Source organism: Thermobia domestica, chromosome 2 (assembly GCF_964235325.1).
Source record: "Thermobia domestica chromosome 2, izTheDome1.hap1.1, whole genome shotgun sequence".
In the NCBI taxonomy this organism is placed as follows: domain Eukaryota; kingdom Metazoa; phylum Arthropoda; class Insecta; order Zygentoma; family Lepismatidae; genus Thermobia; species Thermobia domestica.
In genome coordinates, this window is record NC_137455.1 from 179135902 (window position 1) to 179154802 (window position 18901).

Here is an 18901-nt window from a genome sequence, read left to right on the forward strand (position 1 = left end):
CACCACTTGTTTTGCGTACTGTAATTTGAAACTACGTGTTTTTACGCACATTTTTTTTCTACCAGCATGGTATGATTTTCCCTTGCTTAAATATCTGTCTACTGATAGAGAGGGTATAAGATTATTGTTTAAGAAATTAGAAAATGTTTGTTTATATACGAATGTTTATATACATATATAGAAAATGTTTGTCTATATGTTTCAACAAATTTTACACAATAGGTCATAACTTTTTTTTATGACTAGTACTAGTTTTTTTTTATGTACATGTGTTTTATATGCACACACATCACGCATGTTACTCAATATATCCTCCATCCGCTCTGATACACTTAGCCCATCATTCTTTCCATGCCATAAGTGCACTTTGGTAAAACTGCAGACGCTGAATATTACACCACTGTTTCACACACGCAATGAATTCTTGGTCACTGGCAAACTGCCTACCACGAAGGAGGACCTGCAGACGATCAAATAGAAAGAAACGGATGGGCTAAGTCGGGATTATAAGGGGATTGAGAGACAACTTCCCATCCCATATTTGTGATTTTCTGATGTGTGTGGTTGGCAGAGTAGGTTTGTTTTTGCTCCTTTGTGAGCAAGTGTGGCACCAAACAGGCACAAAGTTTTCTGTAATTTAAAGACTGTACTAATATTAGAACACTACCCCGCAGGTAACCCAGTCGCTTCAATAAACTGTCATGTAGTTACACATTATCAATGTGGTCTTTGTTAATGTTCACTGCAGTTGATGGTCTGCTAGACTATGTTTGACCAGCAGACTGAAATCACCACTGTGGAACTTTTATAATGATCACTGGGTATTGCTGCGGTCCAATGTTTCATCTCCATATACGAAAATCAATTTGCGTCCGGTGGATGTGGCTGAGTAATCGTCAGTCTTGTACAGGAACTCAGTGACGACCGTTGGCAGGTGCGGCTGTCTATTTCCTTCTCCATTGTGGGAGTATCTGTAAATAGAGGGGAAAAAAGTTATACAACTTAAGCATAAAGGATGCACGTACGCACACAGAAAAAAAAAATCATGATTCTGCTAATCATAAAAAAGGTATGGCCCATTGTGCAAAACTTTTGGAACGTCCTTTATATATAACAGAAAATGTTTATATAACAGTATATGAGTATATTGGTAGTAGCTTAACTCCGTTTCGACCACTGTCTATGGAATTGGTAGTCAATTAAAAAAATGTATATTTTACTAAAGTGGCGACAAACGTAGAAAACTGGAATAAATCAGGGAATTCTGTTAAGAATTAGAGAATGTCGAAGAATAATGATGTGTAACGTTCTGTAGTTGTGTGCATTATCGTTTGCTTTTGCTTGTGCAGGGAATATATTGGTGAATCATACACAAAATGCAATTGGATTAACAATCCAATGGTAAATTTATTTTCGATGCACGAGTAATTCAATCTTTTTTCCGTTTTCGATCCAACTAGTTTCGATTATGTCGGAGTTTTCTGTCCTGCATTAAGGGAAGGAAGCTATCACACAAATGAAAAGATTTTGGACTACAGTTACTCGTATTTTAGTTTTTCTGTTTTCATTGTGAGGTACTTTAATTCGCAATGGTTTATGGGGTAAATAAACACCGTGTGGAGGAAGGATCTCCGGTGTCTACCGCTATTCGCATTTCTGTTATTCCTACATCATTAACTCAGCAGTTACTATCTCATTTGTGCTCGTTAAAGTAATGTTGTTTTATACTGTAAGGCGCCATCGGGAATTGTGAAACTACGAATTTGCAATGACGTCTCCTTTAACTCATGTAAATAATGTTCCAGGACAAGATTAGGAATAAGGTGTTCTTTTGTTGCTTTCTGGCATGGGAATTTAATTTACTTTGGTAATAGTACTTTTTGCTGGAAAAGAGAATTTTATAAATGTGCAAACGTAATGGTTAATACAAACTAATAAAGTAACTATTACAAGAAATTCCAAATGAACCTGAGAATGAGTGTATACACTTTGTTATCGTGTGTGTAGGAATTATGCGCTTTATCATCGTGTAGGTGTATCGTAGGTATATATTTATGCAGATTCGATTAGGTAAGTGTTCTGTAACTTCGTAGTAAAATACCGGTACGTTGTATTTGGTTTTATATTATTCATTGTTCTAGTTGATGAGGGGGGAAAATGTTACTTATGTATCATTGTTATGTTTTAATGCTTTTTCCATGAATATGGGATAGTTAATTACATATTAGGGAAATTTTCAAAAAATGTTAGAGAAAATCAGGGGATTCATTCCCGTAAGTTTTGTCGCCATCCTGTTTCACGCACCCTGATTGTTCAGTGGGTAAAGTACGTTAAAAAGTGCGCAAATTACGTGAACAACTACGTAGAAACAATTTCAAGTGTTTCTATCGCAGCCATCATCATGAATAAATTTATAGGGTATCATTTATTTTTCAAACTCGATAATGTCTTATTCAGTTCGCAAGTTCTCTTATAGGCTAGTTATTGAAACAAAGTAGCAATTTGACAAATTAACTTCCTAATTCTACGGTATGAACTCTACGTTATACTACCAATAGGGGTCCAGAGGGCCCAATAAGGGCTCACATAAATTCTAATAATAGTCACTTTGTGTCAGACTTACTGAGTATATGTATTGAATAGTTATTTAAACAAAATGAGTCTCTTTTATAATTTACAAACATTTTATGAGACCTAATGCAATCTACACAAATAATTGCTAACTTGATTTATGAAAACCAGAAACAAGATTCAGTTGATGTTTGGGAAATGAAATCAAACAGTTAACTCAGCAATCGAATCCATACTGAACAAATGTTTTGAAATTGGTATGAGTGAACACGCGACAGCCAGAATATTTTTGTATATTAATTGCCAACTTCTAAGAACATGTATGTTACACTAGGTCTAAGAGGACACCAAAGAATGTATTACTAAAATTGGTTGTATTATGCAAAATAATAATTTATTTATTCATGATATATAATACATTTTATGACACATGCATAAATTGACAACTTTCAAGTATTCTGTTTTCTCGTATGGATTCTGCTTAGCATTGGGAAGGTTAAGTAAATTATAGGTCTTGGTTTTACTGTAATTCAGAGTACGGTATTTCGGTGAATTCAGTATCCAGAGAATTTTGTCGCAATTTTTCTTTTCAATTGGAAGACAAACAAAGTAAATGCCAAATGCTTATCACCAAACTAAAATATTTGGTCGCTAATGTTGATCGGGAATTTCGCGTTGTTGTATATGTTTCATTTATAAGAGTAAATTTAGCTTAAATTTTCAGTCAGTTTAATTCATAAACTAGGTATTATTTTAATGGTAATTACTGTTTTACATTAGGATATTTGAGTAGAACAATTTATTGATTCATTACGTAAAGCAACTATTATAATGTTCTTACGCTTTTTTTTTTTTTTATTTTAGACTCGAGATGGCGCCATGTTCCAAGAAGGTCGAGATGTAGTTACTATATCAGAATGGACTGATCGTATTTACCAGAATACTCCACAAGAACATATAATTACAAATGTAGTGTCAGGAAGGAAAATGAGGATACAGAAATATAATTTTCCAGATACAGGTATTCTTTCATTTCTTCATATTTTTATTTTCAAACGACGAAAGGAGAGAAGAAAATATGGTGGTCATGAAAAAAATCGAATTTGAGATTTCAACGGATTTACACGTTTCATAGGTTCTATATACCGGAAAAGTGATATTTTCGACATGTCCGTCCGTTCGTCCTGATGTACATTCGCCTAGAGGCCATTGCGTTCAACATATCTCAACTAAATTTTAAACTTACGGTTTTATGTGATTCTCCAGGGCGGGGGTGTGTGTAGAATTTTCTTCTTACCCCTAAAATTAAGGGAGTTTGCTGAAGGTCAAAAATCAAAATTTTCGATTTTCCCAAAACGGGTGTTAACAATTTTGTTCATATTTCATAAATCAAATTTTTAATAACAACCGTATACTGTGGTATAAGCTATATCTCTGGGAAAAATCGAGAAGGGGTAGTTTACCTTTGAAGTGGCTTTTTTTTCGGATGATTTTCTGAAAATCGACTCTGGCGATTTTGTTCATATTTCATAAATAACACTTTATGTATGACTTGATAATACGACATAACTCATTTGAGTTTTTTTGCAGTTCTGTGAAATACGATTTCTGCGGTTTTATTTTATATACTAATGTTATTGTATCAGGCATTTTCTTATAGAAAAATCTACAAGGAATAGTTTACTTTTGGGGTTGTTTTCTTTGGGCAAAATTTTCTGAAAACTCCTTTTGATTTTGTTCATATTTCACAAGAAAATGTTTCAGTAATAACTGCAGCACACTGAGATTTAAATTGGAGGGAGAAAGTTTATTACCGGAAAATTTTACCTTTTATTTCAACTCTCTTCGTTGTGTGTATTGACGACAATAACAATAAAAGTCTTACTGTACTGTATTCTGTATATGTGGACAAATGTAGTTTCTTCATCATTTCTACTGAAAATAGCCTTGAACATGAAATTAGTATTTTTTCTTTAAAAAAAAAAAAAATTCGGGCCAAGAAAATTTAGATGAAAATCATGGATACGGTTATTGAATGAGTACAGTTTAAAAATAATGAAATATTAACTGTTAATTACATATAAAGCGCACATTTGGATTACATTCTTCATTGTCCACCTCTTTTTCCAAAACGAAGGAAGAACCGCATCCTATATATGTAATCAATGCTGACGATTTTAAGCTGAAATGTTGAAAAAATTATATCTACTTAACATACAGAAGATCATTTTTAAGAATTATTATTGTACTTGTTGCTCGTGTCTTCCTGCAAACAACAGCTATGTTTCAAATGTAGTAAATATAGTGTAGATAGGAGTGTGTCTGGCACATCTTTTAGTAAATTAATAGCGTACTTATCAATTCTGAGTCTGCAGAATCAATCCTCTAAATCAGTGATAGCCAGATGGTGGGCTGCCAAATAAAATATGACTTGTTCTTTTTTTACTATTATTTTTTTAAATTCCATACGTAACAGTAAGACTGTAGCCGGCCGTGATAATATACCTGGATCGAGAGTTTACTTTTAACTGTGAAAAAATCAAGTTGACAGTAATAATTCTGGTTTTTGTTAGTTTAAATTTCATACTTAATTTTGGAAAAAATCTTTAGCAATAGGAATGTAATATACCATTTTAAAGAGCAAAAGTCCTCTCTACATATTATTGATATTGTTTATATTCTAACAGTTTATTTTGTGCTATCTAAGTAATGATTGCGAAAAAGCAAAGCGAACAATTTTATTTTATGAGTTCAAATTGGAACGTAAAGCTGCAGACTTTTCTCGCAATATCAACCAAGTATTTGAGCAGGGACCATCGTTGAATGTAAAACTCAATATTTGTTCCAGAAGTTTCGTCAACGAATCTTGAAGATGGGGAGAGTATTAGATGTCCTTTTGTGATTGAGGGCCATTAGTAAATCTGTCCCACGCAAAACAACTCAAGAATTGAAGAACTTCACGTTGACCATTCAACAGTTGTTTGATATTTGCACCAAATAGAGGGGGGGGGGGCTAGAAAAATTGTTTCTTACATCCCAAATACTGTATAGTTTATAGGAAGCATTGGTCAATCGAAAGGAACCAATTCTTTTTCACCACAACCCCAGACCACATGTCTTACAAATCAGTACACAAAAATTGAGTGAATTGAGATACGAAACTTTACCTCATCCAGGTGACACACCAGATTTTTCTTACCAATTATTATCACTTTTTTCAATCACCTTGACAGTTTCCTGCAGGAGAGGATCTTAAGTATTGTTGTAGTTCAGAAATTGAATGTTCCTTTTTTGTATCATCCCTTTATATATTTTCTCACAGGAATAAGAAAAATCGATCAGCTCCACTGGTTTGAAAACTTTCCATAAACTATCTTGTATATACTGCTATTTTAATCGAATCTTTTGAGCGTATTTATGGGTTAAATGCTCACTAAACTGATATATTAAGGTTATAATACACGTTGAACTGAGTAACATGTGTTAGTGCTTGATTCGAAGTAGAAGAATAGACTTTCGTTTATCTGGCCTGATTCCCAAAACGAAACAAGGAAAAGAAAAAGAAAAACTCGTTAATAAAATGAAGAATATTTTTTTTAACAATGTATTAGACTTCTATTCTTAAAAACTCGACTTTGCCAAGGAAAAATAGTCATCTATCAAGAACTTGATCAGAAACTAAAAACTGTGAGATACAACTGTTCTAGGCCTATCTTTTCACATTTATGTAATCATTTATCAGTGAACAGTGTGAAACGTATGTAAAGAATTAGGCCTACGTTTTTCTTTTATTTTAAAATTGTATGTATGCGTAGTATACATTATTTCATGTTTCCTACAATTAAGTTAGAAGTTATGAAATTTATCTTAAAATGTGTACAACATTTTTATTCTTGACTTCCTTTATCTGTATTAAATTTTTAAAACGTAACAGTATATAACAAACATTTATAAAGTACTGACTTGATCTAAAAGGTCAGACAGTATGAATAAGAGCAGGTTTTTGTTTAAAAAGCTGGGTGGGACAGGGAGAAAGTAATCATACAGCTTCGGCCTATCTGGCCTGTTTATCCGCCATATTAGGTCGGATAGTCGGGCGTCTGCTGCACTATCATCGGGTTTGCTTAATATTCTACTTATTTATTGCAACGACTCAACAATATTAAATCCTGACGGGAAATCGAACCCTTGGACCACACTTACCGAAAACAATCCTGTTAGCAATGAGGCCACTGAACTATTAGCAATTATCTATACAGAATGTAAATAAGGGTTTATATTCTCCTTATCTGGAACAAGGAAGAATTGCCACAAAAGTGAAAAGAATCAATCATTGTTCCAATTCACAAGAAAGGCGACAAAACTGACTACAATAATTATGGAGGTATTTCTCTTCTATCAGCGTCCTATAAAATCGTCTCAACCATTCTATTAGCAAGATTGACCCCATACGCAGATGAAATTATTGGAGATTATCAGTGCGGATTTAGATGAAATCAATCAACTATCGACCAAATATTTACAATTCGACAAATACTCGAGAAGAAGTGGGAATACAATACCCCGGTACATCAACTATTTATTAATTTTAGAAAGGCTTACGACCCGATTAGAAGAGAAGCATTGTACAACATCCTTACAGAATTTGGAATACCGAAAAAGCTAATTAGATTAATTAAAATATGTTGAAATGAATCCCAAAGTAAAGTTCGGGTAGGAAAATTTTTGTCCGAGCTTTCACGTCGAAAATGGCCTGAAATAAGGTGATGCGTTGTCACCATTATTATTCAACTTTGTTCTGAAATACGCTATAAGGAAAATCAAAGATAGCAACCAAGGCCTAGAGTTGAATAGGGTTCAGGTTATGGCATATGCTGATGATGTAAATTTAGTAGTGGATGATAGGAGAATAATAGAAACAAATGCAGAGGTCTTATTAAACACTTGCAGGAACATGGGTTTAGAAGTAAATGCAGAGAAAACTAAATACATGGAAATTCGGCGGGTCGTAAGACGACAATTATGGATGCGTTAAAATATCGAATAATAGTTTTGATAAAGTGGACACTTTCAAATATCTAGGATCAATATTAACAGACGAAAACCATATTCATGAAGAAATTAAATGTCGACTACAAGCAGGGGATTCGTGTTATTATTCCGTTCAAAATCTCTTGTCGTCGCGAATTCTGTCGAGGAATTTGAAGCTAAAAATATATAAAACTATAATCATGCCTATTGTTCTATATGGTTGCGAAACATGGTCGCTTACTTGGAAGGAAGAACTAGATTGAAAGTATTTGAGAACAAGATCCTGAGACGAATATTCGGACCCAAGAGAAACGGGAATGGGGAATGGCGGAAACCTCATAACGAGGAACTACATAATTTATACATTTTACCCAACATTCTTAGGGTCATCAAGTGTAAGAGGCTCAGGTGGGCAGGTCATTAGCCAGGATGGAAGGAAGTAGGAACGCTTTCAAAATCTTAACTAGAAGACCAACCGGAAAACGACCATTAGGACGACCTGGGCGCAGATGGAAGGATAATATTAAGATGGATCTCGCAGAAAAAGGAATACAAAGTAGAAACTGGTCCAATTGGCTAAGGATAGAAGTCAGTGGAGAGCTTTTGTGAATGCGGCATTGAACCTCTGGGTTCCATAGGCCACAAAGTTAGTTAGTTTATAACCAGCTGGTTATGTGGCTGGCTCTCCTCCAAAGAACTCCCTGACCATATGACAGATGTACCTAGAATAACTAATTTTTGGAGATTTGTTAGACGTTTTGCGTTTATTTGTTCCAATTGCGTCATAGTACTTTTACTGACAATAGCTGTAACTGAGAGATTGCCTAGTCTTACTGTAACTTTCTGACATTTTCATATCTTCTTAATTTCGTCTGCCAGGTGTTTTATATTTGCTAATTTTTGTACTGAATGCTTACGTATATTGGGTCAGTGGAACTGCTATATTTTTGAGAGATTTTCTTGGTCCATTTTATTGGTGACAGTGAGTCGAGCCTGTTTGCAGGTACCGTTACATTCTTTGTAATTTCTCAACCCCAATATAGTTTGTATTTAACGTTTTCAAATACTGGATTTGGTTGAAATCTGTAGCATGGTTTGGTATCTGTGATTAATCCCATGTGCAAAAAACTGATGAATGTTTGAACTGATGAAGAAACTTTCAACAGTATTGTCTTATAATATAATCCGTGAGAGCGATTATGCTGCATGAAGCTCTGATCTATTCAGTTGTTTGTGATTTGTCTCCACATTTTCAATATTTTTCATCTGGTATTATTTTTGTCTTTAATATATATTTATTGTAGTTTTGGGACGGTATCACTTTGTCCTCTATGATCATCATAAATCCTATTGTTTCGGAAAAGATTCATTTTCTTGAGCCATATATTTGATTGTCTTTTATCTATATTACTGTCTTCTAGGTAATTCTTAAAGGTTCCGTAGAGTTCTTTTGCTCTCCATTTTTTATGCTTTTGTTCATCTGATTCATAGTTTGTGGTGAGTTCTTGTCATGGCTAGATGGAGTGGTGTAGTGTTTGCGTCGGCATCGCATTTTACTTAAAATAGTTTCTTTTCTGTTGGTGAAGTATTTGCGAAGGTCTTCAATCTGTTTTGGTGGAATTTTGATATATTTGCAATATCTATGCCTTCTGTGTGAATGCCACTTGCTTTATTGTCGCTTTAAGGTATTTTATTTTGAATTTTGTCATTAATGTTCGGTTCGTTCGTGGTAAATTATGTAAGTCAGTTTCCGTTCAGTTGATCAAGTCAAATGAGTATGAATGAGGGGTACTGCAAATGTGTGATGTGTTGGTAAGGTAAGATAGGGTCTGCGTGTCGCCTTAATTCTTGACTGGAAATCTTTCTGCAATGTGCGTTTCATTGTGTTCTGTTCGTTGCCTCAAAGCTGCATTATTCGTAGGTGTTTGTAGTGTTCTTTTTTCTTAGGTCTCATATTTTGCGGCGTTCATCAATTGGAAATTTTTCTGTATTTGTTATTTGCCCTCTTTGCAGAAGTATTGACTTATTCCATGCAGACGTCACGCCCAAAAGCTGTTATTATTTCTAGTAATCTGTATAGTTGGTTTCGGGAGTTGGCGTATAGTTTTAAGTCGTCTATATAGCAAGTGATTTTACATGATTTTACTTTAAAGCTGCAAGAGATCTGATAGAATCGAGAGCTATTTGGAACCATAGGGTGCTGAGAGAGTCGCCTTGGAATATGCCTCAGTTTATTTTTCGGTATATTATCTTGTTTTGATCATTAGAGAGATACAGTTTTGTGGACCATTGTTTCATACTTGTTTTCAAAAATTTGGTAATTTGATTATTATTATTTCTTCTGAAGTCGAAACAATTCAGAATCATCTCTCTCCCATGAATTGCATACAGTATTACAGTGACGAGACGGAAAGAAATTTAACAAATATTGTGGCAAGGTGAAAAGGTAGCTTTTACCAACAAATCTCGTCAGTTTATGATCGGTGTTTATTGCTGAATAAGGTCGTGAGAAACTGTATTTTACGGTTTGAATTGTTGAATTGTTGAATTTTGATATATATTTGTACGTATAAGTAGTTGGTAGTCATACCGAGGGGAGTAGCGTACAGTAATGTTATCACTTCATAGTGGGGAAACTCGGATTCAAATCCTGTGGTCAGTCATTCTGACTTCAGTTTTATCATCTTTTTTCTCTTTTCTCTCTCTCTCTCTCTCTCTCTCTTTTTTCTTCTCAGAACTCTGTGTGCGTCACATGAGACGAACACTGCGATATCTTTAAATACAGACCGAGACCGATTTGCTGTAGTGATTGATAGTGACGTATTGCAAGGTGGTAATGTTCGGTTCAATAGAATACCATGATATATATATAAATATCTATAGCTGCCCAAACCATGACCGACCCCCCACCATGTTTTGCTCACGGTAGCAAACAGTTTGACAGTATGCTAGGGCTGGCGATTTCCATATTTGGCCAGAAGTCGGAAACAGGTAGAGATTGATTCATTCGACCAGATGTTCGTCTTCCATAGTCCTGGTTTTATGTCTTTGGTACCAATGTATCCTTTTACCAGCATTTGAATCATTGGTGAATAGATTTGGACTTGCAGCTTGTCTAGAAATACCCTGCTTATAGGGTTTTCTACTGTTTTGGTGCTAAAATTTATAAGCATAGTATTCTCTTCAGCAGTCACTTTTGCAACTGTAGACTATGTTTCTTTATGACCCTATGTAAAGTTAATCTGGCTATTGCTATTTAACACATATGTCCATCAGTCCATGATTAGTTCCACTGTTCGTTCGTAATATTGGATACTATGCTTTCACGATTCATCGAACACGGTAGCGGAGGCACTCACCATACAGGTCCCAGCAATGCTCACGTTCGATTTCTGTTACGCTGACAACTACAGAGAATGCTGTCTCGGCTACAAATGAAACTTCCACATATTGAGGAGGTTGGACCAATAATTAAATTGACCAAAAAATGGCAGCTCCATCTACAAACTCCGCTATAATAAAGATGCTAAATCAGCCATACATTTCACGAGGTGTGTTTGAATATTTGTTTCCCTGGAAAGTCATAAATAAATAAATAAGTGGAAAATAATTGTATGGTAACTTTTCTTAAACCTCATAACATGTTAAATGATTTTCACTGCTTTGTAACGTAACATTTTATTTCATATTAGTTGTTTGGAACCCGTGGGTGGAAAAAGCCAAAGAAATAGCAGATTTTGGTGATGATGAATACCCGAACATGGTGTGTGTGGAATCAGGCCATGTGTCAAGTCCAGTAGTCCTCCTTCCTGGTACTGCCTTCGAGGCAAGTCAAATTCTTCAGGTTATGTGAGCGGAGGGGACACGGCTAAGCTCAAGGGGCATGGTAGGAGTCGCAAGAATGAATCAAGAGTCGAGAAGCGAGCCTGGTTTTTTACCTATGTTACAAGAAGGTTCTAGGTGGCCTTTGGCAAATCCTGCAGGATATGGATGGCTGACTTTAAACAATATGTACAGTGAAATGTTTGAAGCCTCCCGAATTTTGTTTGAGCGAGGTCAGGTAGGTGTTAATTTACAAAGCAAGAATAGCTCTGATTCAAATTCCCAGTGTTCGTCACCGTGCAGTCAGCAGTCGTCCTGCAGTATTTGCTCATTAAATCTGTAATAAAGGTTTTATTACTTAATAGGATTTACTATCATTGTTGCCAATGATTAATTGAAAAATGTAGGTTGTTCATTATACAGTATATGTTGAGGAATGAGGTCACGCTCATTGACAATAGAACTTAACAAACACGTTCGAAAGCTAAACATTTACATTTTCTTTCCTTGTAATTTCGTAATTTCCAAGTTTTCTTTTTTTGTCTTGACTGTATTCTATAGGTTATAAACGTGTCTTTATTTAGTACCACATGGAAATTGAATCTAAAAGAAGTAACGTATTCGTGTGAATAAGTAAAGATAATGGTAGGGGCTGATGATGTGTCGTGTGTTGAGTTTAGCCATAATTACCAATTTTGATGTATAGAATAATATGTACAAGTAATTACGCGGAAGAAGAATAAGATTGAAGAAAGGATATGTGTTTTCGACTGAGCACAATTTTCACGTATGCATGTATGAATGTGTGTATGTGTGTGTGTTTGTGCGCGCGTGTGTAAACATTTATGGACAGTATTTCCATTTCTTACGTTAGCGTATGATAGTTGATAGCTAGCAGTGGTTGATACGAATTTTATTATGTTCAAAAGGCATAAATTGATGTTTCTTCATTCTTTCGCATACTAGGCACATCACTAGTCACATTATAAGTGATAAATTTTCTGAATTTAAATTTTAGGTAGTATGTACATCTATATATATATATATATATAGGGTAATGGTAACACTTTTCCAGAGTTTTAGTAAACTTGAAAATTTACGGGATGTGTTATGAAACAATGTTTCATACTCAGTCGCTTCAGTGATTGCATTTAGTATCTGTCAATATATATATATGTGTGTGTGTGCGTGTGTGTGTGTGTGAGAGACCAGGGAAATTTTAGTTCACTAAAACCAGATGTATATTCCATAGTTCATTGCTTATATTATAGTATAATAATATAGACGGGGAAAATAACAGTATTTTTAAGTGATGTGCGAGTTGTTACTTGGGGCTCTCTATGTATATTCCCTGGTCATTTTCATGTTAATCATTCCTAAAATGGTGTTTTCATGTACAAAAACACCAGTATTTCCTCGTTACTATATGTGACGTGATCCTAGAACAGTGACTGTTAAATAGTAGCATTCGTCAGTGGCATTTAGATAGATAGTGTTGATACATAGGGAGCAGTTTCTAAATGTTAAGTGTAACAGTCCTTTTTATTGCGCTATAGTTTTGCAGATATTTTTTTTTTTCAATAAAACAATATATTATGTTTACCTAACATGTTCCTTTTTTGAAGCAAAATACTGCTCATGTGGATTCATCGTGGTATTTCTTCCCTCATTTTTACGTATTTTTCATGATATAAATTAATATTGTACATACATGTATGTCACGTATAACTTAATATTGTGATAGTTTTAGATACTGAAGGTTGCTTGACCTTAGGAAGTACTTGTTGAATGTTATAAACATCTTACATTATGATTAGATTTTTTTAAATAAAAAAGAGATAACAATAAGTAACTAGCATGACTTTGTAGGTAAAAGTGTCGTTGTAGTGTATATATATATTTTTTTGTACACTGTATAATGTTTTATGAGTGGTATAGCAAGTGGACAGGAATTAAACATAATTTTTTCTCAGTTACAACCAACAGGTGATACATGCAGCTGTAGTTTGTGTAACTTTCCATTGTTTCTTATCAACTAGCTTCATAGTTTCTCTAAGAATTGAAGCCTCATCTAGTAATGATAAAAATCCAAATAGTATCTATCTGACTACATTTTCTTTTGTAGTCCCTAATTGTATTTAGGAAATTTCCTTGTCGATGTTGCATCTCTGAAAGTGCATGTAAAACATGCACTTAGAGTTAACATATTTTTTTAGAAACTTTTAATAATTTCTGTTGTAATTTTTAAGAAGTAGTTACTCTTTGATGAAATTCAGTCTCCTGATTATTATTTTTTTTGGAGATGTAGTTTACCATAGATTTTATATATATAAATAAATATTATATACATATATAAAATATTATATGTAAATGTATTTTGTGTGGTCGTAGTGTTGTTTCAGAATAGAATGTTGATAATGAAAGATTGTATTCATGTTACTAGTTAATGGCCTAAGAATACAATGTCTGAAGGAATTATACTACAGCGTATTGACGAGCTATGAAGGTTATAATCACTTGAGGTAAAAATGAATTTTGGGTTAGGAAATTCATTAGTTGCTTTCGTGAAACGAAATGCCAACAAAGAACTTGGGGTATATTTGCTACTTATTGTGCTATTTGTGTGTGTGTTTTTTTTTTGTTTTTTTTTTTTTAAACATATGAAGTCAGAATTCATATTATTTTTCGTATATTCGTTTATTATTGATTTGAATCTCCTGATTGATGCTCCTTTCTCGTAAATTATAGAATTAATATACAATATTTTATATAAATACAGTATTGAGTTTTATTAAGCAGTAGTTGTTTCCTGATATTTGATTTTAATGTTTATTAGGTAAATATACAATGTTCAATTAAGTAATTAATCTTACGAAATGTTTTCCAGTAAATGTAACTGTAACATCTGCGTTCCATTAATTTGTAAAATTTTGGAAACTCTTGTATTTTAATGTACTTCAACAGGACACATGTTAGTGTAATATTAAGTATAATTCTGAAAATTTATATTGTGAGGGTATGGTTCAAATTAGACCTTAAACAGAGGTATATTGAAGTTGAGTTGGTACTTTTTTTCTCCTTCAATATTACTTTGACCGTGTCTACCCCGAAGCCGTCCACGATTTTATTTTTCGACCAATTATTTTTAACTTTTACATAGCTTACATTTGAAGAAAAAAAGTTTTATTCAAGTTTAGCCATACGAATTATTTTACTGGAATTGAAATACCTTCCCTGCTTAATTAATATTAGTAACACCATGCCAAATTTTGCTGTAATATTTCAGGCTAAAATGGAAGATTTTATGTATATTAAAACAACATTGTTTACTTTTTGTGAACTATACAGTATATCTCATTAATATATATATATATTCAAAGTAAAATTATGCATTTGTTAGTGAAAATGAGTGTATCAGAAGGTTAGTTCTTCTCAAAATGTTCATGATACTTGAGAAACTTTTCACCAACAACAAAATCCAACCAAATTATACTTAGAAAAAAAAAGTATCTTCCTTCAGATTAAGTAAATGTATTCTTGCTGTAATAATTAATTATCAAAAACCAAATTAAAATTTGTGTAGGGTACACATTTCTATGTATATGTACCCCACGCTGAATGATGCAAGGTACGCTTAATAAAAGGCGTTTTCTTAATGAAAAATGTGTTATGCAAAACAGACCATAAATTCAATAAAAAAAAGTAGTACAGAATAAATGTTGTAGAATACACGATTTGTCTTTCTTCATTTTGGTAATCAAATTGTTTGATTTTTTAAAATACAAATTTGAACTGTGATCTTGAATGATCAATTATCTTTTGTTTGGAATTAACTTTGATAAGAAAGGAGTGATATCGCTATCAAACCTTTTTCCTCCGTTGCTATAATACGAATAAAATGAGGTACGTTTATACAGGGAGATATTTTCCCAAAAATATTGATACCGAGGGTTTTAATGTAAAAGAATGTTGCCTAAATTATTACAATGATTTAAAAGGCCCTTGAGAAATAAATTTGTCCCGCTTGGTGCTTTTGGAAAGTTAATATCAATCAAAGTGATCCGTTAATTTTTGAGTTGCACATATGTTCGTAGTAATAAAGCTCCGTTTTCTTCCAATTAATGAGTTTTATGAAACTATAGTATAATTATACTGCATTTTTATGTACCTTAAAGTAATTGAAATTATAAATATTGAAAAGGCTTAAGTTCATTGTTACGTATACTCCACATGCTATACCATGTTCCAGTTATTTTAAATTTGTTATTGAATCATTAATTGCGGACTTGGCTTCGGTTGTTGGCCGTGGTCAGTCACTGGCTTCTAGTATATAGTGACAGTGTGTAAGAAGTAGTGCTTCCAATTTTTGTTAAATTCTAACTGTTAATAACGAAGATGAAAAGCTAAAAATTAAGCACCTAAAAATAGGTCAGTTTCCTTAGAATACAGGTGGATTTGTCATAATGCGTGTGTATTTTGAATTACATAATTCGCAGAACTGCCTTACACAGTATACGATTAAAAGGCAAGGTGCTTTAAAATGTTAGGTGTTTGTGTAAGTACGTAATGCGGTCAGTGTGAGTTAAACAGCACTTGACTAAAGTCTTCGGTTTTGAAAAGTGGTAAAAGCGTTATATCTACCCAAATTTCTATTCGAAACATTTTCTTTAGTACAACGAAGCTTCGTAAACATCGGAAATTAGGGACCAAGCAAAGTTTGTTCTCTGTTTCATATACTTTCATTATCTATAGTTTTGGTTTATTATACATTGTAAACTAACGGCCTCTGTAGTTCTCACACTGACGCGAAATGCTTGTGTTAACATTTTCGTTGTGTCGTGTAAATTCTTTCTTGGATTATTTGAACATAAAAGCATAAAATTTGATCGGTATAACTACATCTCCCACCTTATTCTCTGTTTAGCTTCTCTTTTTCTACTTCAAATTATTATTTTCTGAAAATTTAAGAATTTGGTTCTTATTAAATAGTCTTCCATAAAACAATACTGAGTTATGACAAAAAAAAATTAAGTACATCCGTTTGCACGTTATAAATATAAATAAATATTAGTGTTGAAACGACAATGTTGAAACTAAACAAAATGAGAAGTATTAATACAAATATGAGTAACTTTTTGCATACAAACGTGATATATTGTATTCTCGCTTCGACAATTGCCATGGTGTAAAGGAATTGATACACACGATCAAGGTTGCAATAATTTTGGCATACGAGAATGCAATATATTATAGTGTTACAATATCAGTGTTGAATATTTAGGAAATATATTATTACGCCCAATGATTGTTCGAAAACTTCTCACGAGTTCATTGCGAACAAGAGGTAAGGTATTCTATAGTGCGCGTAGTAAAAAAATTCCGTGACATTTGTTTTGACGTGTTTTTCCTATATCTTCCTTCTTGGTTTTCGGGCTTACATTGAAGTGAATAGTGGTTCTTGGAACTAATTGCTGAGATGCATTTAGGTGCACGTAGTAAACGCCAGACACTTCCTTTTAATGCGTGTACTTTTAAAGATCATATTTTTAAATTCCTTACTTGTCCAGTTGTTGGTACTTCCCTAACATCTGCGTTTAGGTTTGATACAGTATTTAGACGTTTCAAGATGTTTCTCCAAGGTTACTTTGAGTGTAAAAGCGCTAAGTTAGAACTCTTACCAGTGTTTTTAAACATTAGTTAAAGCAGTAAAATTTATACTTTATCTGTTCGTGGAAATAAATGTGTAAGAAACATTTTGGCTTTTTACTTCCGAGTAAAGAAGAACAATGAATTTACATAAAAAAAATCAATGAATTTAGTATTTGACAATTAATTAATTTCAAAAGTGACACAATTGGATTACTTAACACAAATTTAATGCGAACAAGCACACATTCTGCTTGAACGAACGTAGTGTTTGTGGAAACGGCAGTTCACCTTGTTCATGTTCGAATCAACTTAGTAGTTGTTCGCCTCAACAAACAAAGCAAGAAGCCATTGTTTACATGCACATTGTCTTCCACTAACATCAAGCAATTGTATAGGAAATTGCTCTGAATTTCAATGTTCTTTTGTATATCAGTTTGTCGCCATCTTTGCACATGTTTTGTTGACAACCATGACAAAAAATATTGTATATGGGAAAGGTGCAATAAAGATATGGGAAAAAGTAATTTTTGATTAACTCTTTATAACCTTTTTAATCGTTATATGTAAATATTTGTTAATATTCGTAATGTTTATGTAAATATTCGTTAATGTTTCATACAGGGTTTGTCCCAGAAGTAATGAGTCACATTATTATGTGACGCAACTATCCATCGCAGAGCGTTCTCGTAGATTAGCTGTGTGATGGGAGTTGGCTTCGAGCCCCCTGAGCGTCAGGTCTCGTAATAAAAGTTGAACCCCTGTTTGGAAGTGCCGTCGAATTAGCGATGGAGAAATTCCTGGAACAGCGATACGCTATCAAATTTTGCGCCAAAGCTGGGCAAGACTTCAGGCTACACTTATCGGATGATTCAAGAGTATTTCGGTGATGACTCTTTGACCAGAACCCAGATGGCACAAAATGTTCAAAGAAGGCCGAAAGAACATCATCGACGAAGCCCTCTCTGCAGGCTCTGAAATATCATCTGGTGAGGAAACTGTCCCGAATGCACGAGGTACTGAATTCTGATCAAAGAACGAGTGTTTAGTTAGGTAGCACACTAAACATTCCGAGAAGTGTTATTTGCCGGACTGTGAGCAGATGTGGAAAGGATGCGCGAAACTCGTTTCAAGAATTTTCACCGATGATCAGAAAAACAATTGAGTTGCTATTTTTGAAGAACTGCAGTGTTGTGAAGACCCTAGTATTTTTGGCAATGTAATAACCGGTGATGAGACATTGATCTTTTAATGCGACCTTGCAACGAAAACAGAGGGCTGAATGGCACACGGCCGGCGCAGTCCTCTCGCACAAAAAGGCAAGAATGAACAAATCGAAAATCAAAACCATGCTCATAGTTTTTATTTATTTATTTATTTATTTATTTATTTTTTTAATGCTAAAGGGGTGGTCCATTTTGAGTTGCTTACCATGACAATGCTCCCGGCCACACCGCCGTTGTTGTGCGTTACTACGTGATCCGGATCGGGATTACAACTGTTTTGCAACCACCCTACAGTCTCAACTTAGCCCCACCGGACTTCTTTGTGTTTCCGAAGGCTTAAATAATCTTTGAATGGATATCATCGGGACCATTGACGACACCAAGACTTCGATGAAGCTTTTAAAGGACATACACGTTGAGGACTTTTAGGAATATACAACGCATGGAAGTCTTGCTGGCAAAATCGTATTAACGCAGGAGTGTTGTACTTTAAAGTTTTTTAAATAATTGTACACTTCTGGTCATAGAAACCTAGACGACAAGAATAAACTAATTTCGAAGAAAAATACCCTACATACGTACACCCTCAGATCTGTAAATGCTGC

The 18901-nt window shown here is 34.0% G+C and overlaps 1 protein-coding gene across 1 annotated transcript in view; it reads left to right on the forward strand.

The window, feature by feature from the left end:
• LOC145677611 (uncharacterized) overlaps nt 1-17597 on the forward strand; it is a 69984-nt gene extending 52387 nt beyond the window's left edge. The window contains exons 6-7 of the mRNA XM_081748065.1: nt 3436-3592; nt 11295-17597. Coding sequence (XP_081604191.1) covers nt 3436-3592; nt 11295-11455 — 318 coding nt within the window. The 3' untranslated portion in view covers nt 11456-17597. The remainder of the gene's footprint in view (nt 1-3435; nt 3593-11294) is intronic.
• Nucleotides 17598-18901: the final 1304 nt, after the last annotated feature.